General features: G+C 34.9%; 3 protein-coding genes and 1 long non-coding RNA gene across 9 annotated transcripts; 3 read left to right on the forward strand and 1 right to left on the reverse strand.

Annotated features, from left to right (window-relative positions):
* Positions 1–1,048: 1,048 nt before the first annotated feature.
* Positions 1,049–10,478, forward strand: LOC111446665. 3 transcript variants are annotated; one of them, XM_023085575.1, is made up of 10 exons: positions 1,049–1,322; positions 1,440–2,017; positions 2,057–4,024; positions 5,872–7,060; positions 7,581–7,951; positions 8,040–8,228; positions 9,054–9,208; positions 9,409–9,500; positions 9,583–9,692; positions 10,066–10,478. In XM_023085575.1, the coding sequence occupies exons 1-9, from the start codon at positions 1,139–1,141 to the stop codon at positions 9,612–9,614; spliced, it is 4,758 nt and encodes a 1,585-aa protein (XP_022941343.1). In that variant the 5' UTR covers positions 1,049–1,138; the 3' UTR covers positions 9,615–9,692; positions 10,066–10,478. The 3 variants fall into 3 exon arrangements, with proteins under 3 accessions (XP_022941343.1, XP_022941341.1, XP_022941342.1); XM_023085573.1 differs by having other exon boundaries at positions 1,440–4,024; XM_023085574.1 differs by having other exon boundaries at positions 1,446–4,024.
* A 4,362-nt stretch (positions 10,479–14,840) lies between these two features.
* Positions 14,841–15,446, reverse strand: LOC111446450. 2 transcript variants are annotated; one of them, XR_002711070.1, is made up of 2 exons: positions 15,127–15,446; positions 14,841–15,052 (listed from the first exon to the last, which is right to left on the reverse strand). It is a non-coding gene; the product is annotated as an uncharacterized LOC111446450 (long non-coding RNA). The 2 variants fall into 2 exon arrangements; XR_002711069.1 differs by having other exon boundaries at positions 14,841–15,056.
* LOC111446449 (mavicyanin-like) lies at positions 14,956–15,869 on the forward strand. The gene is made up of 2 exons (XM_023085276.1): positions 14,956–15,341; positions 15,440–15,869. Exons 1-2 carry the CDS (start codon positions 15,140–15,142, stop codon positions 15,793–15,795), a joined length of 558 nt encoding a protein of 185 aa, XP_022941044.1. The 5' UTR covers positions 14,956–15,139; the 3' UTR covers positions 15,796–15,869.
* Positions 15,870–16,149: 280 nt separating this feature from the next.
* On the forward strand, positions 16,150–18,893 carry LOC111445895. Of its 3 annotated transcripts, XR_002710941.1 has the most exons (4): positions 16,150–16,327; positions 17,656–17,723; positions 17,813–18,787; positions 18,821–18,893. XR_002710941.1 is itself a non-coding variant. In XM_023084427.1 (3 exons), exons 1-3 carry the CDS (start codon positions 16,225–16,227, stop codon positions 18,644–18,646), a joined length of 1,005 nt encoding a protein of 334 aa, XP_022940195.1. In that variant the 5' UTR covers positions 16,150–16,224; the 3' UTR covers positions 18,647–18,893. The 3 variants fall into 3 exon arrangements, 2 of the variants coding, with proteins under 2 accessions (XP_022940195.1, XP_022940196.1); XM_023084427.1 differs by having other exon boundaries at positions 17,813–18,893; XM_023084428.1 differs by lacking the exon at positions 16,150–16,327 and adding an exon at positions 17,204–17,274 and having other exon boundaries at positions 17,813–18,893.
* Positions 18,894–20,732: the final 1,839 nt, after the last annotated feature.

Raw genomic sequence — 20,732 nt, forward strand, 5'->3', positions numbered from 1 at the left:
TTTCTTCAAGTTCTAAGCTCCTCGAGGCACAAAATCACTAACAACAAAGCTAAATAAGCAGACAAAACGAAACCAAACACGAAACATCTCGACCGAGTGCCTACCGATGTTTCACAACATGTTTTATGAAAAATAACATCACGTTAAGGAATAACATCATCATACGTCGCCATGTTAGCATGCATCGTCAATATCATTCAAAGTTATCATAAACACACCATAATCATCGTAAAACATCATTAAGGCATCATAAACATAAAACATAACAAACACGTGCGGATGTCACTAGGCACGTGTCGTCATACGTCAAGCATTGGTTTAACCTATCCTATAGTAAGACCACTTACTTGTTTGGCCTTAGCCGACATTTTCCGAAATTCGCGTTTGCTAAGCTTTCGTTCCTCAAAATTGCTCCAAATGTTGTCGGGGAACATTTCCTATTAGATCGTTCATCGCCTTTTGCTAGTATTTCACAATTCTAATATAATTCAACTTAAATTTGTAAAATAAGACATTATAATGATCACGATTATCTTATTTAGGGTCAAAATCGCCTCCAAAAGGGTAAAATACGTAGGACACGGTGTAAAATAAGGCATGTAGCCGAGTTGAGTTGTGCAAGCCGACGGGTTTTTCTTTTGCTACAAGTTGACAGTGGTGCAATAGGGCATTGACGCATGTGCAGGTCGAGTTTGGTCGAGACACAGGTATGGGTTAACCCGAGAATAGTGTTAATTAAAAGCCTACAAAAGAGCTAATTACTGACTATATGTCTCTACTTGTTTTTTCAAGTGGTACGTGAGTTTGTGGTGACGAGTGCAAAGACGAGGGACGACTATGAAACTTAAAACAAATAAAATTAAATTGTAATATATAAAATAATATGATATACTAAATATAAAATTAATTTTATATCGAGTTAATTATTTTATTTTTTTAGATTTATTATATATGAAATTAAAAATTAAAAAATTAAATTGTAAAAGTATTAATTTAATTATTTTTTATTTGCAAAGGATAAAGAGGACTTTTTGGGAATCTAGAGATAACGTGCACAAAATTTGAATTCAGTTGCCCCGCTGAACCCAATTCTTCCTCTCTGCTACTCCAACTGCTCTTCATGGCCAATTTCTGAAGCATGGCGACGATGGAGAAGCTGTTCGTGCAGATTTTCGAGACGAAGAGGTGGATCATCGACCAGGCCAAGCACCAGTCCAATCTCTTCGACCAACACCTCGCGTCCAAGCTCATTATCGATGGAATTGTTCCTCCGCCTTGGCTCCACTCGTCTTTTCTTCCTCCCCCCATTTCGCATCTTGAAGGTAATTTCTTACTCTTCTCATAAGTTTTTATTTCTTATGCTACATGGTTGGTTAGGGATATTGAAGCAAGAATTGCCTCATTTTGCAACATTTTTTTGCTCAATTGGTTTCTCGAAGTTGCAGAAGTGAACAAGAATTTTGTTTCTGGAGTTGAGTTCCCGCGGTCGCCGCTTGAGACACATTTTAGTTTGAACGAGGGATTGGTTGCAGACAGGTGGGAGGAGTTGCAGCGTAGGTCAAATGAAGAAGCTGGTTCTTTAAATGATGATTTTGACGCAGGAATTAGGTCATCTGTTTTACCACAGTGCAACATAAGTGACGCTGATTTTGCCCTAAATTGTGCCCCTTATCATGACACGAGTCCTTTTTCTCCTCAAGGTCGAGGAGGCGTAGTTTCAGAAAATTTTCAAGATCCTACTCTGTCATTGGCACGGTTACACAGATCTAAATCTAGGCAAAGGGCTTTAGAGTTGCGTAATAGTGTTAAATCCGCTAGGTGTCGATCAAGGTGTGAGGATAAGGATGATTGCATTGCTGGTGGGATCACGGGATCTACTATTGATTTGCTGCGAGTTGATCTTGAAGATGAATCAAAGTTGGTCAAGCCATCTAGTAGCTGTAAGGGAATTGTTTCTGCAGAAGACGAAACTATTGTTTGTTGCGAGCAGAAGGATATCTCTGTTTGCTCTGATAAAATTACAATAGTTGGAAGCCCTGGGTTTCAAAGTAGCTCTATTAATGTGGGCAATCCTTTAAACAGTTCCTCAAAAGATGAAGGGTTATGCGTAGCTGCAGGTTCAACACAGGATTCTTGTCAAGTGAATGAACAATTCGACTTGCCTAGACCTTTGTCTGGAAAGATTGATTACCGTGAGGAAGGGTCGGGGTATTTCAGGTGCGAGGAATATAATTTTGATAACGCCGACCAGTTTAGGTTGCAATGTAGCTCTTTGGATGAGGATAAATCTTTATGCACTTCCCTTGAAGATGAAAGAGCGTGTCCTGGAAGCTCAAAATTGCATTCTGATCAAGTGTACGAGCAATTAAACTTACCTAAACCTTCGTCTAGCAATATCGAGTGTCGTGAAGAGACATTATTAGAACATTGCAGGAGCCAGGAATGTAGTCTTGATAATGCTCTACAATCTGGGTCACAACATAGCAACCTAGATGCGGATGACTATGGAAAATTATTGGACATGTCTAAACCTTCTTCTGCCAACATCGAATGCTGTGAAGAAACTGTTTTAGGACATTGTAGGAGTTGGGAATGTAATTTTAATAGTGCCCAAGGGTCAGGGTTGCAGTGCAGCTCCCAGGATGTGGATAATTCTTCGTATGTTGACTCTGAGGATGGAAGATCACGTCCCATTGGAAATTCAACAGTGCATTCTGATCAAGTGAAAGAGCAATTGGATTTATCTAAATCTTCTTCCGATAATATGGACTACTGTGAAGAAGAAATATTAACACATTTCAGGAGTCAGGAGTGTAAATTTAGCTATGCTCAACAATCAGGGATGCAACATAGCTCCCTGGATGCGGATAATCCTCCATGCCTTTCCTCTGAAGATGGAACTTTATGTCATGTTGGAAGTTCAAAACGACATTCTGATCAAGTGAGTGAGCCGTTGGCGTTGTCTAGACCTACTTCGATCAATATTGAATGCCATGAAGAAGGACTAGGAGGCTGCACGACCCAGGACAATAATTTTGATAATAATGCAGAACAGTCTAATTTAGAGAAAATTTCCAGTTCACCTATAATGGAAGTAAGGGAGAAAACATCAGATAAGAAGCCCTCCACTTTTCTGGATGACAAGAGGGCTGTTAATAAAAAAGGAAAATGCAATTCACCCCTTCCCGTGCCTGTGCCACAGATTCAGGTAGACTCAGAAAAGGAAGATGATTCTTCTAAAGGCGTATCTGAATCTCATAGTGAGAAGAGATACCAAGATAGAGGATATTTAAATGGGAATTCTCTCTCGTCTGATGACACATCACTGCTAGGTCATGAAAAAGTAATTGCTTGTTCTTTGCTGCAAAGTGATGAACCTGCTGAACAAAATAGTTCTTTGAAAGATGGAGCATCAAATTTTCAGTTTTCCCATGAAAATGTAGTTGAGATCCCACTAGTGGATACAGACGATGCATTAGTTTTGATGAGAGACACAGAAACGTTTAGAGATCTCATGGTCATGGCTCCTGGTGCTCCTTCCGCCGGTGAAAGGGATAGTAATTTGGAGCAGAAACTGAAAAGTTCAGGCATATCTCAGTGTAGAGATTCAGATTCTTTTGAGGGATACACTGGGGACTTTAATGATAACCCTCATTGCACATCAACAGAGTGCCAGACTGCAGAAAAAGTAAAAGAGTTAAAAGCTTTCTGCTCAGTTTCGAAGGCATCTAGTTCTCATGAAAACCAGAGAATGGTTGAGCTGCAATTGGAGAACAGTATTGATGCATCTTTGAGCTTGAGGAATGAGAAACTTCAAATTATCAACATGAGTCCCGTAGATAAAAAATTGATGCAGGAATTTGACTATGAAAAACCTGTCCTTGAATTTCAACGATTATCATTTTGTGAAGAAGGTTACCTACAACCAAATGTGAACATGAGCCCTGTAGAAATATTGCTGATGGAAAAGGAAGCTCACATAGTGCAGGGGTCTGAATCTTCATCTACGCTTACAGCCAAAGAGGTATACATTAGAACGGAAGATTTATTCCTGTTTGTGTTTTTCAATGTCAACTGCAATATCCTTTCGGGTTAATTGTTGGTTGCACCAAAAAAAGAAACAAAAAAATGAAGAAGGCTTGAAGGACACGATAAATAAAGTATGCATATAGACACATATAATATGAGAAACTTGCATGATGTATGAGATATAGCAAATAAGAGGCATTTGATGACATTTCCGTTTCTTGTTTTCGTTTTCTTATTTCTAGTTTTTGAGATTTTTTTTTGGTAACTATTTTCGTTTATCATTTTCAAGTAAATTTTGGACCAAAAGAAAAAAAAAAAAAAACTGCTTGTTTCCAACTTTTCAAAAACATATAAAATATTTTTAGTTATAAACTTCTTAGTAAATATAACAAATTCAAAATGAAAATTTAATTTTTACCATTTTAATTTCAAAAAATTATATTTCAAGTAGAACTTTCATTTTTGTTGTATAAAATTTTAGAGAATAAGAAGTCAGCCAAACACATCCATTGTTCTTTTTCTTTTTTCAATTACAAATGAAAGGATTAGAAAAAGTTAACTATGAATCTTCTGGGGCATTTGGATTGGGGAGAAGAATAAACTTTTTTAGAGAAGTTGAGCGATTGGGTGAGGAAGCTTGGGAGGTGGTTAGATTTCACGCCTTCTTATGGGCTTCGATCACCAGACGTTTTTGTAATTATGAGTTTGGTCTTATTCATTTGGATTCAAGTCTTTTTTGTAGTTAAAGTTAGACTCTTTTTTTTTTGTTGGAGCTTATTTTGTTATGCCCTGGTATATTCTTTCAGAAGCGTGGTTTCTTAAACAAAAAAAAAAAAAAAACTACCAAACACTTTCTTTTCCTTTTCAAAAAAATGAAAAACATGAAATGAGGCATTATCGAACAGGCCTTGTCAGATTGACTAATGAAAACACTGTTCATGCTTAGAGTCTACAAAATTTTTAAAAATAAACTACAAAGTTGCAATGCAGACCCAAAACCAGTCATCCCCAAGTAGGTTCTGACCTCAGTTTTTCCATCATTAGACTTGTAGCATTCCAATTTTTTTTTTCTCTCATTAAAATTGTAATCTTTTATATTTTCTATCATTAGACTTATAGCTTTCTGTATCTTCCTCTTCAGTTTAGTTATTTTCATGTTCCTCTGCATCTAAAAAAAGAAAAAGAGGGTACTTTGGGTGAGTTAAACAAAGGAAAACCAGCATTTTTTTCTCTTTTTCTTTCTATTTTAAGTTTTCCTATCTTGATAAGTAAAAAACAATGTTTTCCACTCTTGAATTAATTTAATCACAATTTATTTAAAGCACCTGAGCTAGTAGTGCTTGACAAGATGAGGTGGCTTAGTTTAATTGTGAAGCGCACATAAGCACACACTTTTGGGATTGTTTAAAGCTATCATTTGGTGTACTTAAGTTTGAAGGATAACAATGGAACTAGTGAGCACCCGTGTTGTTTTCAGGTAATTGATCTCTACGTAGTGCAACATTGATAATAATAAGCATATCGCATATGTTTATTGCAAAAGTTTCTATAGAATAATGTGAATATAATTCTTCCTATTCATAACAAAATTTGCTTTCATTCTTCTTAATATATTGTTTTCTGCATATTGTTTCTGAAAGCATGGACCTAGTTAGGAAGCGAGATGATGGTAGTGGTCATTCTTTGTTTACTTTTAATAGTGTGTAATGTTCACTAAAAGGTAGCCTTATCAGTTTGTAATAAAGTTCAAGCCAGGAATTTGATTGATTGTCTTCTCCTTCATTTCTACCTTTTCTATTTACTTCTCATACACGATCTTGTTTCTTTGTGCATGACTTACAGGATCTCTCTAGGTTCGGGAGCAATAGCAGAGGCACAATGTTGCAAAATGTTATGCTAGAGAACAAAAGTTTGGATACAAAAGAAAATTTTCAATTTGGAGATAGTGAACTTCCCGTTGATACCGGGAAAACTGAAGGAGAAGAGGAAAATGGAAAACTTACTTCTTACTCGCTTATTACTCCCCATATCCAAACTTCTCATTATCTTGGTGCAGATAAGGATAAGCCTGCATTAGAGAGGTTCCTAATGCAGGCTGATGATGAACAGCCATGCATTTCTGTTGGTGGAATCAACTTTGACAAGTTAGATCTTTCGAAGTGTCTGATAGAACGTGCTAGCATATTGGAGAAACTTTGTAAATCTGCCTGTATAAACAGCCCGTTATCCTCATCTTTAGAAAGTTTCAAGTTTAACAAGGTGACAGACTTGTACCATTCTCTTCCTAATGGTCTACCAGAGAGCATGGACATGGGGAGTAACCTTCTGATGAATGATCAAAATAACCTACTGAAGGATGGTAGTAACTTCTTGAATAGAGAAGTAATCTGCTCTCCTCATGGGAGGTCTTTTTCTGATTGTCTACAAAGCTTTAGCAGTAATTCAGCTGGTGATGTCAGGAAGCCGTTTGCATCTCCATTTGGTAAGTTGTTGGATAGAAATTCACTGAATTCTTCCAGTTCTGGAAAACGAAGCAGCCAGAATATAGAGCTTCCTTGCATTAGTGAAGAAGCCGAGAACACAGATGAGGTTGATGATGATTTTTCAAAGGATATGGGATCTAAAGAGCGAGTACCACTTGCTGACATTACAGAAAATGAAAGCGTTCAGGTTACAGTTTCTGAAGCTGCAAGGTTTACTGATAGATTGAGTTTAGAACCTTTAAACACAGAACTCAGCAACACAGGGACTCATAATAGAACCAAAGAGAATCTAACTCAGAAAAGCGGTAAGAGGAAATATTTGAATGAGGCCGTGAATCATGATATCCTGCCAGTAGGAAACGGAGCTAAGAGAGTCACTAGATCATCTTATAATAGATTTAGCAGGTCAGATTTATCCTGTAAAGAAAATTTCAGAAAGGAAGGCCCTCGATTCTCTGAAAATGAGTCCAAGCATAAAAATATTGTGTCCAATGTGACTTCTTTTATTCCTCTTCTCCAACAAAGAGAAGCTCCAACTATTTTAAAAGGTATATATTTATATTTTACTATATCCGGCATTCAATATTAATACATGGATTGATTATGAACCTTAACATTCTTGGATATTTACATGTAAAAATATCTCAAGAATTTGATATGTTTCCATTACTAGCTACTGAATTGACAAACTGTTGGTGAAAATTCAAGAGTTCGCTCTCCAACCAATACCATTCCCCTTCCTTACTGCTCCACTCTCTTATTCCCCTGTTCTCTTCCTTCCATTATGCACGTCCTTCCAGACAGAATTATAAATACTAAGCATGCACATTCAAAAGACAAAGTTGACCATTGCTAATAGCCAACTAATTTTCTCTCATAACCTGTACGCTTGAATTTTCTTTGGCCTTCTTTTGTGCATAACACACTTGCAGCCTATCAGAATTTTGTTTTGGCGTGGCATTGAACTTTATCTATTATTTGTAGTACATAGTTTGAATAGCGTGTATCTAATGATCCGAGTATTGTACTGAATTGTAATTTATGTTTAAAACTTGTGCATTCCTGTAGGGAAGAGAGATATTAAGGTGAAGGCCATTGAGGCTGCTGAGGCTGCAAAACGCCTTGCAGAAAAGAAAGAAAATGAACGTCAAATGAAGAAAGAAGCCTTGAAACTTGAAAGAGCAAGAATGGAGCAAGAGAATTTGAGGCAGATTGAAGTGGAGAAAAAAAAGAAAGATGAAGAGCGAAAGAAGAAAGAGGAAGAAAGGAAGAAAAAGGAGGCTGATATGGCAGCAAAGAAAAGACATAGGGAAGAAGAAGAGAGAAAGGAGAAAGAAAGAAAAAGAATGCGTGTTGAAGAAGTTAGGAGGCGATTACGAGAACATGGTGGGAAGTTAAAATCTGATAAAGAGAATAAGGAAGCGAAACCGCAAGCCAATGTAAGATGCTATATGTGAAAAATATTTGAACTTTCCTCGTGCTCATGGGGTTTGCAAGGTAAAAAAAGCTTGTTATTTTCTTCTGTAGGACCAAAAACCACGTGACAGGAAGGGATGCAGGGATGCGACTGACAAACGAGACAAGGAAAGTGGACATGACAACTTTGACAAACTGTCAGTTATAGAGTCCAAGGCCTCTTCTACAAGCGATACTGGAAGGGCAAGCTTTGTTGTGGAGGATTCGCACACAACAAGTGTGGGTTCTCTAGAGGCTGAGGTAAAATGCTTTTGTGAGTGCAAATTTCCAAAATCTATGACGTGATTTAGTGTGAAATCTTATATTTCCAATAATAGGAATGAACAATTAGCAAGTTACCCTTCATTTTCCTCACCAGTCTTCCTGAAAATGTCATGATTTTTTTTAGATAAAAAGTCATGAGTTTTCGAGGGAGAATAGATGGAGGACACCACATTGAAACCTTTTGAAGGCAATTTAGAGCTAAATCTGAATGAATTTTGGCTTCTAGATGAAATAGGTTGTTGGAATTTGAAATTATCATAGGATATATATATATATAACACCTCAGGCTTCCAGTTGGTTTTAGATCGGAAACCATAAGAAAAATGGAATTTATTACTCTGAAGAGGAAATCTCACTGGAACCTGGAAATCTAATTGAAGTAAGAATTTCAAGACACTATTTAGTAGTGACTTTTGTTTAAATGCTCAAATCTATTCTATCATATGTAACTTAAAATTGGGAAAGTAAATTATTTATACAATTAAAGTTCCTTGAGAACTAAGTACATGGTAGAAAAACTGTTTTCCATGCTAACTGCAATCCAACATTAATTGTGCTGGTGAGTCTGTCCTAAGATGATTGCTTGAGTATTTGGTGGACTTTTTGTAATACAACTTTTAGATGTTTGGTATTAGGAAGTCCAATTTCTTGGTAGATTTTAACATTCTTGATTAAAGAAGATTTTTTGTCATTTTGCTTGGATGATTTTTCCTGCTCTCATTTGAGCTTCATATGACTGTAATCTTGACTACCAATTCGTAAGTCTTAAATTTTTCTCATCTGAAACTTCAATCTTCTTAGGCACTTGAAAATGTGATGGAAAATAGAATCTCCGAAACAAGTACAGAACAATCATATCAGATTTCTCCTTACAAAGCTTCTGATGATGAAGATGAAGAGGATGACGATGGCGATGATGGCCTACAAAACAATAAATTAGTTCCATCATGGGCCAGGTTTGTAACTCGGTCTGATGTTTTCAAATAAGGAAATAACAAATGTGATTTAAACTCCGTTAATTCAATTTAGTACATTTTTACATTTCTTATTGCGTCCATCTCTCCCAGCATCCATTTGTTGTTAAAGATGGTCGTGAAGACCATTTCAAATTTTCCATTTTGTGTTGGAACTAATATCTTCATACTTCCTTATGCAGTAAGGATCGTTTAGCTGTCCTTTTTGCTTCCCAGCAAAAACTAAATCCAGAAATTATCTTTCCACCTAAAAGTTTTTGTGATATAGTTGAAGGTGAAAATTAATGCGTAAAGATGGTTGCTCCTTTAAACTTTATTGACTTAATAAATGCTGAGTTAGTTTAACTGTTTTGCAGTTCTCTTGTGTCGAAAGCATCAGTTGAACTAGTCTGAACCTTCACAATGTGTATAGATTTTATCTGCAACTCAAACATTCCCCTTCTGTTTGTACAAGACACTCGCCTAGGTATGTTTCGATTAAACTACGTTTTTTCTGACTTGAACTTAATATTGTGATTTATCATTTTTGTTTTGTTTGTCAATTAGTCAGTAGTAACCTCACTCATTTGGACGTTCTTGGTGTTTGAGGATCGTTGTTAGTAAAGTAGGTCTATCTATATTATGTCGACTCTAGCATTTGTGCAAATATTTCTGGGTTGTGGAAATAGTGAATAAAAACTCCCCTTCTACTTAAGGCATGATCATTTGTTTATTAAATTGATTATTGTTCTCATTTAAGATTTAGGATCTGTGCAGTCCTTGTATGCCATGTCTCAATAAATTGTTTATTAAATTGATTATCGTCTGTTTATTAAATGGAGTGCTGTATTTTGTGGCAGATCTTGCTAAATAATTTCGCAAGGAATTGCTGATCAGGTGATTAGTGTCTTGCTACTCTATATTCTCAATAGCTAAATTGAGACGATTATTGTACAACTAGGCTGTTTCATACGTAGGGTCAATTTCTTAGAACCAAAATAAGCTATAAAACCCCGTTCCCACCACCCTTGCGACTGGAGACCTCGACGACGAAAAAGTTGGGGAAAATGCTTGTAGTAAATTCTTCGTGTTAACCTTGCCTACTTTTGCTTTGGGGTGGGTAGGGGGAGAATTTAGTCTGTCCTGTAGAAAGCAGAATTTAACCTGCCAACATGTAGGTGTAAAGCGCTCGTTCCTAACATAACTTCTTTATGTACAATTTATTTTTTATTATATTTTTCTAATGAGGATGAAAGTGTAGATGAGATTGTTCAACATGAAGCGACAACTTTTGATTATATTCTAGAAAAAGAAATGGGTTACCTTAATGCCGTACAGGCAGAAGTTGTGTAACCTGGGTTGGTGAATATCGGAGGAATTCATAGTATGAGCAGATTTTGGATGTATAAATGGATCCCAAAAGATTCAATACAGCTGATGAACTGGGTTTCTATTTCATCTTGTTCTTGCTTTAACAGAATCCTTGCTTCGTTTTCTTTTTCCTCATAATAAGTCCATTGCTTGAAAAACAATGTTATCCCCAAACTAAAAGAAAGAACAACCACAAATTACAACTCCAAAACTGAAGATTTGTTCTTTAGATAAGAATTTGGTATTTAATTTAGAACCGAAGCTCAGATGGAAGACTGAGTAAATTTGGTGCACAAGGAAATATGAGAGCCACTTCTATAGCAAATCAAGTTGCAAGTGCTACACAATTCAGGGATTTGTCAAAGTGTAGCAGATTTACCCCTTGCCAAATTTGCTTTGACAGGTTTGTTTACTTGTTCAGTTTCTCCCATTTTTTATGTTACAGTTCCACATTATGTAAAACTATTTCTTTGTTGTAGGAGTTCTTGTCCCACTAGAAGTCCTTGTGGGATGCAGGTTAATCAAGAATGAGCAAGTGCTTGATATTTAGACAAGAGCAAAGGCATCGCCCATGCAAGGTATGAAAACTCGATATATTTATGTCCACAACTTCTAATAGTAAAACCATAGAAACATCTGAGCTGCACAAGTAATTGCATTAGCATTGGAAGAAGATGGGAGGGAGGAGAAGGTGGCAGAAGAAGAGAGAGCACACTCCCAACAAAGGCAACGATTCTCTTAAGCCAATGGTTGGGTTGTGCTCTCTCTCTTCTGTCAACATCAACCCTTCCTCCTTCCATGTTTGCCTTCACCTCTTCACTTTCACCATTATTTGCTGCACTTTGAGCTTGACATTCAAACAAAAATGCATAGTCATTATATCATGCCTATTTATGAGGCCTTTATCCCCCCTTTTTTCTTCCCTTCCCTTAATTTTTAGTTTTGAATTTATGATGAAGGTAAAGATACTATGTTTTCTCAAAATATGAATTTTCTCTAACTCGAAACTTTTAGTATTCATGATTGACGATATTTGAGTGAAAAAGTTCACTAAGAAGAAAAAAAACTATTATAAGCTAATTCATTAAGATTTTATAACATCGATCAAAAGCTAGAGAGTTCAAATCTACGTAATTACCTGAAAGATTATTGATTTCCCATGGCAACAAAGCACAAGAATCCCCACATCACTAAGCAGAGAAGTTGTTTGAAATTCTAAAAGATGAACTCAAAAGAAGCTGTTTCAGAGAGAGGGAAGAGAGAGAGAAAGGGAATGTGAAGATAGCAAATGTGATACTTGTTTTAATTTATAGGAGAAGAAGGGTCAAGTCAATTGCCAATAGTTCAATATTAATTAATTTTTTTGCACTAGATTGCTTTCTCTCTCTCTCTCTGAAAAATGTCAGTACTAATTTGCTACACTTACATTTAGTTAAAATATTACTTACCCATCTGATCGTGACTGGTTAGTAACACATCAATGTGTGGTTAGTAACACATCAATGTATACATTTCTTTTTTATTTTGCAGGTCACGTTCTTCTTCAAACAAGTTTTACTGCCACTCGAAGGTCATGTGTGTGAGATCATTTCTGAAGGTCATGTGTGTGAGATCATTTCTGAATTTTGCTTGTTCTATCTACCCATCATGTTCAAGGATGAACAAAAATATGAAAAAGAAGAATGAGAACTTTGAGAATGATTCAAATAGATGATCAAGTCTCAAAGACATCAACCAACCAGGCTAACTTAGTTGCGAGCAACTTGAACCAACAAAATCGCATGATGGAATAGTGAAGGATGTAGTCGACTTGATCCTCGGTCCATCCCAAGAACTCGAAGTTGACTAGAGAGGACATCTTGTTGAATATTTAGAATTCATCTAACGTATGTGTGATGATAGGTGGGTAAATATTAGATCTAAATTAGGGGAAGAACAAAAACGATGAATGATCAGTTTTTTTTAGGGACAATATAAACTTATTTGTCTAGTTTCATGAAGACATGTCAAGAATAAATCTCAACGTTATGGTACATAAATTGTTGACATAGATTTTAAGCCCATATAGCAGAAGCTATGGACATTCAATGGACAAATTGTTACTTTAGGCGGCCTTCTCTAACACCGCTATAAGTTCTATCCTAATCAAAGAAGAGAAGAGTATCAACGTTCAACGTTTAGTTGATTATAAAATAAGGGTGATAACTCAATATCAAGTGAACAAATAAAGAACAACAAATATTTATTAAAGGTTAAGGAATTATTCATCTCATTCTAAAAATACGAGTTTAAGAACATAACAACTGTAATAGAGATCGGTCATTGATACTTATCTCCAACACGTCGGCGAGTCAATTAATAGGTAAAAGTATAAAATGATTGTGGGTAGAACAATTGTCTAATGTGTTATGGGCATATCGAACAACAATGAGTTTCACTATAGACGAAACTCTTTTTTCACTCTCTCGTGACGTAGGAAAAACCCTCTCTCATCCATTGAATGAAATACTAGACGAGGATGGCCATAGGGTTATACTTGGCCAATGTTGACCGTAGGATCATATTTTGGCTGATGTCGACCATATATTCATATCCAAATAATTTGCATTGAGAGCTAAAATACTAGATTTGATTGGCAATTCTCGGGATATTTCAAGGTGATCATCGCCACCTGCGCCTCACATCTCGGCACAGTGGAATGTGTAACCCGCCTACTATCTCATTCAACTACATTTTGTCGTTTTGGAGATGACGTTCTTTCTATTCAAACAAATTTTACCGTTACTGTCACGTGAATGTCACAATTAATTTATTTATCTTATTATACGATAAAATGGGTTACGAATATTTAATTCCGACTATTTTGTAACTTTATGAGTTGGGATTTTGTTTAAAAGATGAAGAGATTCTCCAAAAGCTTTCACTTTCCACCATTGAAGGAGAGGCTTCTCCATTTTTAGTTATCCATTACTCCTCTCATCAGCCAAGGCAAAGCAACAGCAGAGCATTATAAAGGGGTGGGAAGATGGTGACCGGCTACTGCAGGTTGATGTGGGCCCCAATTACCGTCTTATTCCCCTAAACTTCCAACTGCAAGACCCCATTCCAGTCGCGCGTGATGCCACTTTCAGGTCATCAAAATGGAAGCTCCCTCTCTCTCGCCTTGAGAATATCCTGGCCGTTGATTTCGTAGCTCCAGATATTCCAAATAATTATATATAAATACCTAATTAATAATAAATAAATAAATAATAAGGAAAGAAATCTATTAAGCATTTTTCCCCTTCATGAATTAATCTATATAATTTGAAATTAAGTTAATTACCATTTTTTTTTCATATTAATTTTTTTAAAAGTATTTAACCTGGTCTTTAAATTTGTTTATTTTATATTTAATATGTTTCTTAATTTTAAATTCTTGTCTAATACTATTTAAATTATTGGACATTTTAGAAAAAAATAATTTAAACTTCTAAAATTTTGAATAGTGAATTTAAAAAAAGAAATTTAAAAATATTTTTAACTTAAAAAATATATTTATAAAAAATGGTTAATATTTTGATTCAAAAATATAATTTCAAACGGTGTTTAAAAAATATGCTTTGAGTTTAAAACAATACTCTTAGTTTTTTTATAAAAAATTTCAAAAACACCTTTAAATATTAAAAAAAAAAATCAAAATTAAATACGTAAACTTTAAAAAATAACATTAAAAAATTTGAACATAATTTATGAGGTGTCCGTTTCATCCATCTATTGATGGTAAAAAAAAAAAAAAAAAATTTATAAAAGTAAAATGTGTTAATACTAATAACAAGGTGTTTTTGAATATAAACCCGTCTCTAACCCCATTTACCTAGAGAAGCCTCTCTCAATTCGTTCTCGGTTTCCGTCTAAATCGAAATTCCAACCCTTACTTTTGTTGGATGATACTATAATTTTCTTATTGAAAAATATAATTTTTTTTTAGAGAACACTAATTAACTTTATTTTAAACTAATTATGTGTATATATTATTATTTAAAAAAAAACATTTTTATTTTATTTTTACTATTTTTATCCATACATAATTACAAATTGACCCTTTTAATTTGAAATAAATTAGAATTTAAAGTTATAAGAATGAGATTAAAATCATTTTTTTTCTTCAAATAAAAAAAACCAAATTTATAATTTAACCGAGGAACTTATTAATATTTAACTTAAATTTTTTTATTAGATAATATGTAAAATTCTATATAATGAAAATAATTTGAGATAAGTATACAAAAATTAGGTCAAACAAAATGTAATTGTAATTTTAAGTATTAAGAAAAATAAATTAAAGCACCAAATTAATTTTTTAAAAAATAATGAATTGAAATAAATTTTATTGTGAGAGCGAGGGAGAGGTTCGTGCACTGCACGTGACTAAGGCTTGGAGCAAAACTGTTCCTCCACCATCCCCAAACTTCTTCATCTCCCACGATCTTCAAACTGTCTGCGAAAAACTGATTCAGAAAACTCTCTTAAATGATCTTCGACGATGATTCAGAAATCGGAATCCTTACATTTTGATCGTCAATGGCGGCTTCCGTTTCAGTCCGCGAACTCCCGCTCTTGTCTCTGCTATCCATCGCTCTCGCTGCAGCGCCGTTGGTTTCTTCGCGTCATTTTCACGTCGGTGAAACCAGAGGCTGGTCGAGCCCTAATGGAAGCGGAAACCACACCGAGAGCTTCAGCTTTTGGGCCTCACAATACCGCTTCCATGTTGGCGACACTCTCTGTAAACTCACATACACCTAATAATTCCTTTAATTCAACTCACACTTTCGGAGTATTATTACCTCATCACTTTTCGATCGATCGATTCGATTTTCGCAGATTTCAAGTACCGAAACGACTCGGTTCTGGTGGTGAACTACACGAATTACAGAGACTGCATCATCTCCGATCCGGTCGCGAAGTTCGACAACGGAAGTGGCAACGGCACCGTTTTCCGATTGGATCGAGACGGAGATTTCTATTTCATCAGTGGAGATAGAGAGCATTGTGAGAACGGACAGAAATTAGCGGTGCGAGTGATGAATGACGTTGATGAAACTTCGCCTTCGCCTGAGGGATTGGAGTTGTGGAATTGGGGACCGCCGTCGTTGAACTCGACGGTGAAGGCGACGTTGGCGTCGTACTTCGCGACGGCGATCGGAGGTTTTCTGATTGTTCTGTATTTACTCACTTAGGGTTAGGGATTTGGAATTTGATTTATTCGCTGTTATGTTCTCCACTTAGTCCCATGTAAATATTTTTAAATAAAATAAATAAATAATTTAAAATAACAAAAATAAATAATATTTTATTTTAAATTTATAATCAAATGAATAATATTTTAGTTTAATTTAATTATTGTAAATAAAGTATTTTTTTACTTTAATATTTAAATGAATTTAGTCGTTTTTTAATATATATATATATATATATTTTAGGTTTAAAGGTATTATTGTAATTTTTTAAAGAATTAAAATATTTTTAAAATGGAAGAAAAAATTAGTTGGGTATTTTTTAGAATTTACTTAAATAATAATAATAAATAAATAAAGGACATTAGTACTTTTGAGTGAGACGCCGTGCCAGACGGCTTCAGCATTGTGGCTCCACTCACCAGCGCTTCAATGGCCGCTTCAGAGCTCGAAGTTGCAGTGTTCATCGATACTGATTTCGGCACCCATCTGGCCGTCGCTGTTCCGCCGCACATCGCCGCCGGAGCTTTAAAGAGTGAGCCAAAACCTAATGAAAAATATCTGCACTTCACTTTTCCTCCTCTTTATTTTATCTCCGATTACAAACGGTTCATTTGTTTATGGGTTTTTTTCTTTTTGTCTCTCTTTTGTTGAAGAAGAAACCCCTTTTCATGAGATTTATCTGTTTAGGGATTTCGATTTTTCATTTATGTGTTTGAAAGGCTTTATGTTTCTGTTTATAGATTCTGTGTTCTTCATTTTTCTACAATGTTGAGATTTCTGCTGTTTACTTTCCAGTTAAAGTTATGTTTTGTCTGTTCATTATGATTGTTTAAGGAATTGAATTGTTGAAAGAAGATTCTGGGTTCTCGTTTGCTCTGTTCTTGAAGATTTGATTTCCAATGTTCTTGGCTAGTTTCAATGTCTCTTGTCCCTGCTTCCATGACTTCATTGATCATCCTTTTATCTCTCATTCCGTTGAATAAGAGCTTTGTCTTACAATTTCATTGTTGGTTTGTTATTTACTCAAAACCCAAGTCAAGTTTGAAGAACTAAGAGAAGTAATCTTTAAATGATTAGAAAAGAAACATAAATTTCTATATGACCGACATAAGACTCGACTTGTTAGATATTACAGAGGTTCAGTGAGCACCATGCTGAATCTCTCTACCATTTCCTTCTCTGGGCCGATATGAGTTTACCTGGTACCAACAGCTTTATCGGGGAATTTTCTATCTTAGTAGGAGCTTTCCATAGAAATGGCTTAGTAGCCACATTAACCGCGCTTGGGATGATTTTAGGGGCGGCGTATTCCCTTTGGCTAATCATTTTGGGTTTTTTTTGGCTCCTTTTGTCTTTGGCTTTCCTTTTTGTATTTCCCTTTTCTACTTGTTCAGGCTTCTCAATGAAAGCTGGGTTTTTCCCTCAAAAAAGAAAGGGGAATTGTATGATATGGCTAATGGTTTTGATAGGCTTGGATAGGTATGAAGTTTGGAGTTGAGAAGATTGCCTTTATGTATGTGTTATATGATTTGTTAAAGTTAGTATGCATATGAACATTGAATTTCATGAACTTGGGTTCGTGTAAAATGGACTTATATAGCCAATGGGATTAACAAATCCTTCTTGTGAGGTAAGCAACCCAGTTCGGGTTAGGAAGTTTGAATTACTAGTACATGAGCTTAGCTGAATAGTCAAATTCCCGGCTAAGAAAGTGTTTTAAAGCACTTGAAAAGTCATTTCAAACAGATCTTTGCGTTGTTTATGCACTTAACGACTTAACGACTCTCGAGCTTGAAGTCTTGGGCTTGTTGTCTATAATGTCTTTATTGTGTAGTCTGCTGATTGCAAAACTTTTTCCAGGGGAAGTTGAGAGAGTACATTTTAAGTGTTTCCCAAATATAGGAGAGATCAAGGTGGATGGATTCATGGTGTGTTTGTAGATTGTTTTCATTTGTTATCATGTTTCAGCATCATGTTTCAGATCTTGTTCTAATTTGTTCCATTTCCTTTCCATTAGGTGAAGCAAAACTCGAACTTCTACCATTTGCCCGACACGTTGCTTACCAAGCTCACTTCCCGGGTGGAATCAGTGCAGTTTCTTCATGTCAAAGCACAGCCTTTGAATGAGTTTATCGAGCCTCGTTTACCCGAAAATGCCGATTGTTTCCCCAACCTAAACAATGGCGCCTATCCTTCGGAAAGACAAGGCTACTGTAGACACTCCTGCACGAGTAAAATCAGAATCGACGACAAGAAACGGACAAGAAAGATACTAAGATCAGTCAGCACCAAAAGCATCATCTTAGCTTGTAATACAAAGAGAAAAAGGAAGAGAACTCAGCGTTTAGAGCATGTGGAAAAGAACTCCGATCTGGAGGAACTGATCAAAGATGCAGAAAAGTTCGATGGCTCGATCGATACATCGTCGTACCATAATATGCCAAATGATGAGGTTAGAACCACAAAACAAAGGTATGCAAGCTCCTCCACAACCAGTGAGTTATCATCTGAAGTCATGTCTGTTTCAAGTATCATAAAAAGATATTTTCCAAGCCACGACGAAGTAAGCAGCGTTCCAAATCGATCGAGCGGTGGCATTACTCGTAGTGAGCCAGAGGAAAGAAGCCCAAGCTTGTTGCCTTCGAAATCGCCATTTAAAGCAGGTACACAAAAGCGTGAGAGATCATCTAAGCTTGGGAAAAGGCTTGTAATGGCTTCATATAACCTTGGGATTTCTCCCAACAGAGGAAGGCCAGAGATTTCACTCTGCAATTCCAGAGGTAAAAAGTTTCAAGAACTCATGTCTTTGGCTAAAAGTTCTTGTTTTGAGATAAGTGATAGAGAAGATTGAAATTTTAGCATTAGATTTCTTTGTATCGGATGAAAAGTGTATACATATATCCATCCATTCCATTGGTCTAACTAGGTCGGGTTGTATCGGGTTAGGTTTAATTTAAATTTAGAGCTTTTTTTTTTCTTCCGTATAAAAGAGGTAGGGTACAGAGATTTGAACTTTTGATCTTAGAGGGAGTACGTGTTAATTGAACTATGTCAAATTTGGTGTTAAAACCATCGCATTGGTTTAAGAGAAAACAAAACAATGCAAGAACATTTTTTTTCCATTGAGGAGACGTCACGAACCAACCTAACAAAAAAAAAATTATGGTTGGGTTTGGCTCATTATCTACCAAAGGTTGTTTGATTTGAAAATTTTATATCCCGCACAATTGGGTTTCACAAACACGGTTTCACAAACACCCCTTATAACAATTCATGTTCAAGATTCGGATCAGGATCTAGAATTTATGTTTTGTCCTTATTCACATACATTCCATGAGTCTCCAATAAATATGAATCAAGAGACATCAATCATACAATATACTTCAATGAAGATGTGAAGAAAATATTGTTGAAATTATCAGAAGATATTTCAATCCATTTCACAATGAAGATGTGAAGAAAATATTGTTGAAATTATCAAAAGATATTTCAATCCATTTCACAATGAAGATGTGAAGAAAATATTGTATTTCAATCCCCATTTCACATTGAAGAAGAATGAAGTTTACTGTTATAAATTTGGGTGAATTACAATTTAGAGTAATGGTAGTTTACTGTTATAAATTTTGAGTGAATTACATTTTGGGTGAATTACAATTTAGAGTGATTGTAGTTTACTGTTATAAATTTGAGTGAATTACATTTTGGATGAATTACAATTTAGAGTGATTGTAGTTTACTGTAAGAATTACATTTTGGGTGTACTATTATACATTTTGAATGAATTACATTTTGGATGAATTACAATTTAGAGTGATTATACTCTACTGTTATAAATTTTGAGTGAATTACAGTTTAAAAGAATTGTATTTCATTAATGTATTTTAAGATTTTTTATTTACAATTATATAATGGTTAATTATGCTCATTAAGTATGAATGTTATAACTCTCGGAATGCTTTTAATAGTTTCATTTTGAGGCTATATAAAGCGATGCGATATAAAGTCATGTATGTTGTATTTGTAAGTAGAAAAATATAGTAAAAGAAACCTTTGTGCTTTTCTTTAGCCAATGACTCAGTCTCTTTTCAATTCTATATAGTTTGGGTTGCATGTAGAATTATTCAAGCTCGACATGATCAATATTACTTGTGGAGTGATTCGAATCTCAATCAAGTATTCTTGTCTTGAGATATTCGATCAACAAGAATCATTCAAACTAGACATGATCGATCTTGCTTATGGAGTGATTCGAATCTCAAACAATATTCTTACCTTGAGATATTCGATCAACAAGGTAATCCGAATCTTATTCCCCTTTTAGTGATTCATTATCCTATCACACAGTTAGGTATTTCTTAGTCATCCTATTCTCAGGATCGCTCTTAATCGAATGTGATCTCGGTTCAATTCTTTGTGACACCCAATGTTAGATCTTAGCAAACCTTAAAAGACATGCTGGATTTTAAAATGACCCAACTCACTTTTATCATCATTTTTTTTAATAAATTATTAATATTTTCAAAGATACTTTTAGAAAAATAAATTTATTTCTTAAAAATCTTTTTTCCCACAAAAATGTATTAATCTAGAATAAATATAATTTAAAAAAAAAAACTTTATACTTCATGTTAAAAAAAATGTTCTCTATATATTATATTTTAATTTATTTTGAAAAGTGGTTAATAAAATAAGTTAAATATATTGAATTCTTAATAATAATAATAATAATAAATTAATTTTTATAGATAATAAATTTTATATTTTAAAGTCTATAAAATTTTTATTAGTTGATATGATCGAGATGTTTTCACGTTTTGATTGCTTTAAAAAATAAAAAATTCTTATCTTCCTTTAAAACTAAAGTAATGATTTAAGATCGACTTTATGTGTGGGATTCTTCTTCTTGGCTACGTACTTTTTTTTTTTTTTTTTTT

This window comes from Cucurbita moschata, unplaced genomic scaffold, assembly GCF_002738365.1.
Source record: "Cucurbita moschata cultivar Rifu unplaced genomic scaffold, Cmos_1.0 Cmo_Scf00008, whole genome shotgun sequence".
Classification (NCBI taxonomy): domain Eukaryota; kingdom Viridiplantae; phylum Streptophyta; class Magnoliopsida; order Cucurbitales; family Cucurbitaceae; genus Cucurbita; species Cucurbita moschata.

What these genes read in the sequence shown, in the direction of transcription:
- LOC111446665 (XM_023085573.1), top strand. Translation starts at nt 1,139, where the DNA reads ATGGCGACGATGGAGAAGCTGTTCGTGCAGATTTTCGAGACGAAGAGG. An exon ending in CCCCATTTCGCATCTTGAAG is followed by an intron (nt 1,323 to 1,439) that starts GTAATTTCTTAC and finishes GGTTTCTCGAAG; the next exon opens with TTGCAGAAGTGAACAAGAAT. An exon ending in TTTTTGTGATATAGTTGAAG is followed by an intron (nt 9,501 to 9,582) that starts GTGAAAATTAAT and finishes ACTGTTTTGCAG; the next exon opens with TTCTCTTGTGTCGAAAGCAT.
- LOC111446449 (XM_023085276.1), top strand. Translation starts at nt 15,140, where the DNA reads ATGGCGGCTTCCGTTTCAGTCCGCGAACTCCCGCTCTTGTCTCTGCTA. An exon ending in CCATGTTGGCGACACTCTCT is followed by an intron (nt 15,342 to 15,439) that starts GTAAACTCACAT and finishes CGATTTTCGCAG; the next exon opens with ATTTCAAGTACCGAAACGAC.
- LOC111445895 (XM_023084427.1), top strand. Translation starts at nt 16,225, where the DNA reads ATGGCCGCTTCAGAGCTCGAAGTTGCAGTGTTCATCGATACTGATTTC. An exon ending in CGCCGCCGGAGCTTTAAAGA is followed by an intron (nt 16,328 to 17,655) that starts GTGAGCCAAAAC and finishes AACTTTTTCCAG; the next exon opens with GGGAAGTTGAGAGAGTACAT. An exon ending in TCAAGGTGGATGGATTCATG is followed by an intron (nt 17,724 to 17,812) that starts GTGTGTTTGTAG and finishes CCTTTCCATTAG; the next exon opens with GTGAAGCAAAACTCGAACTT.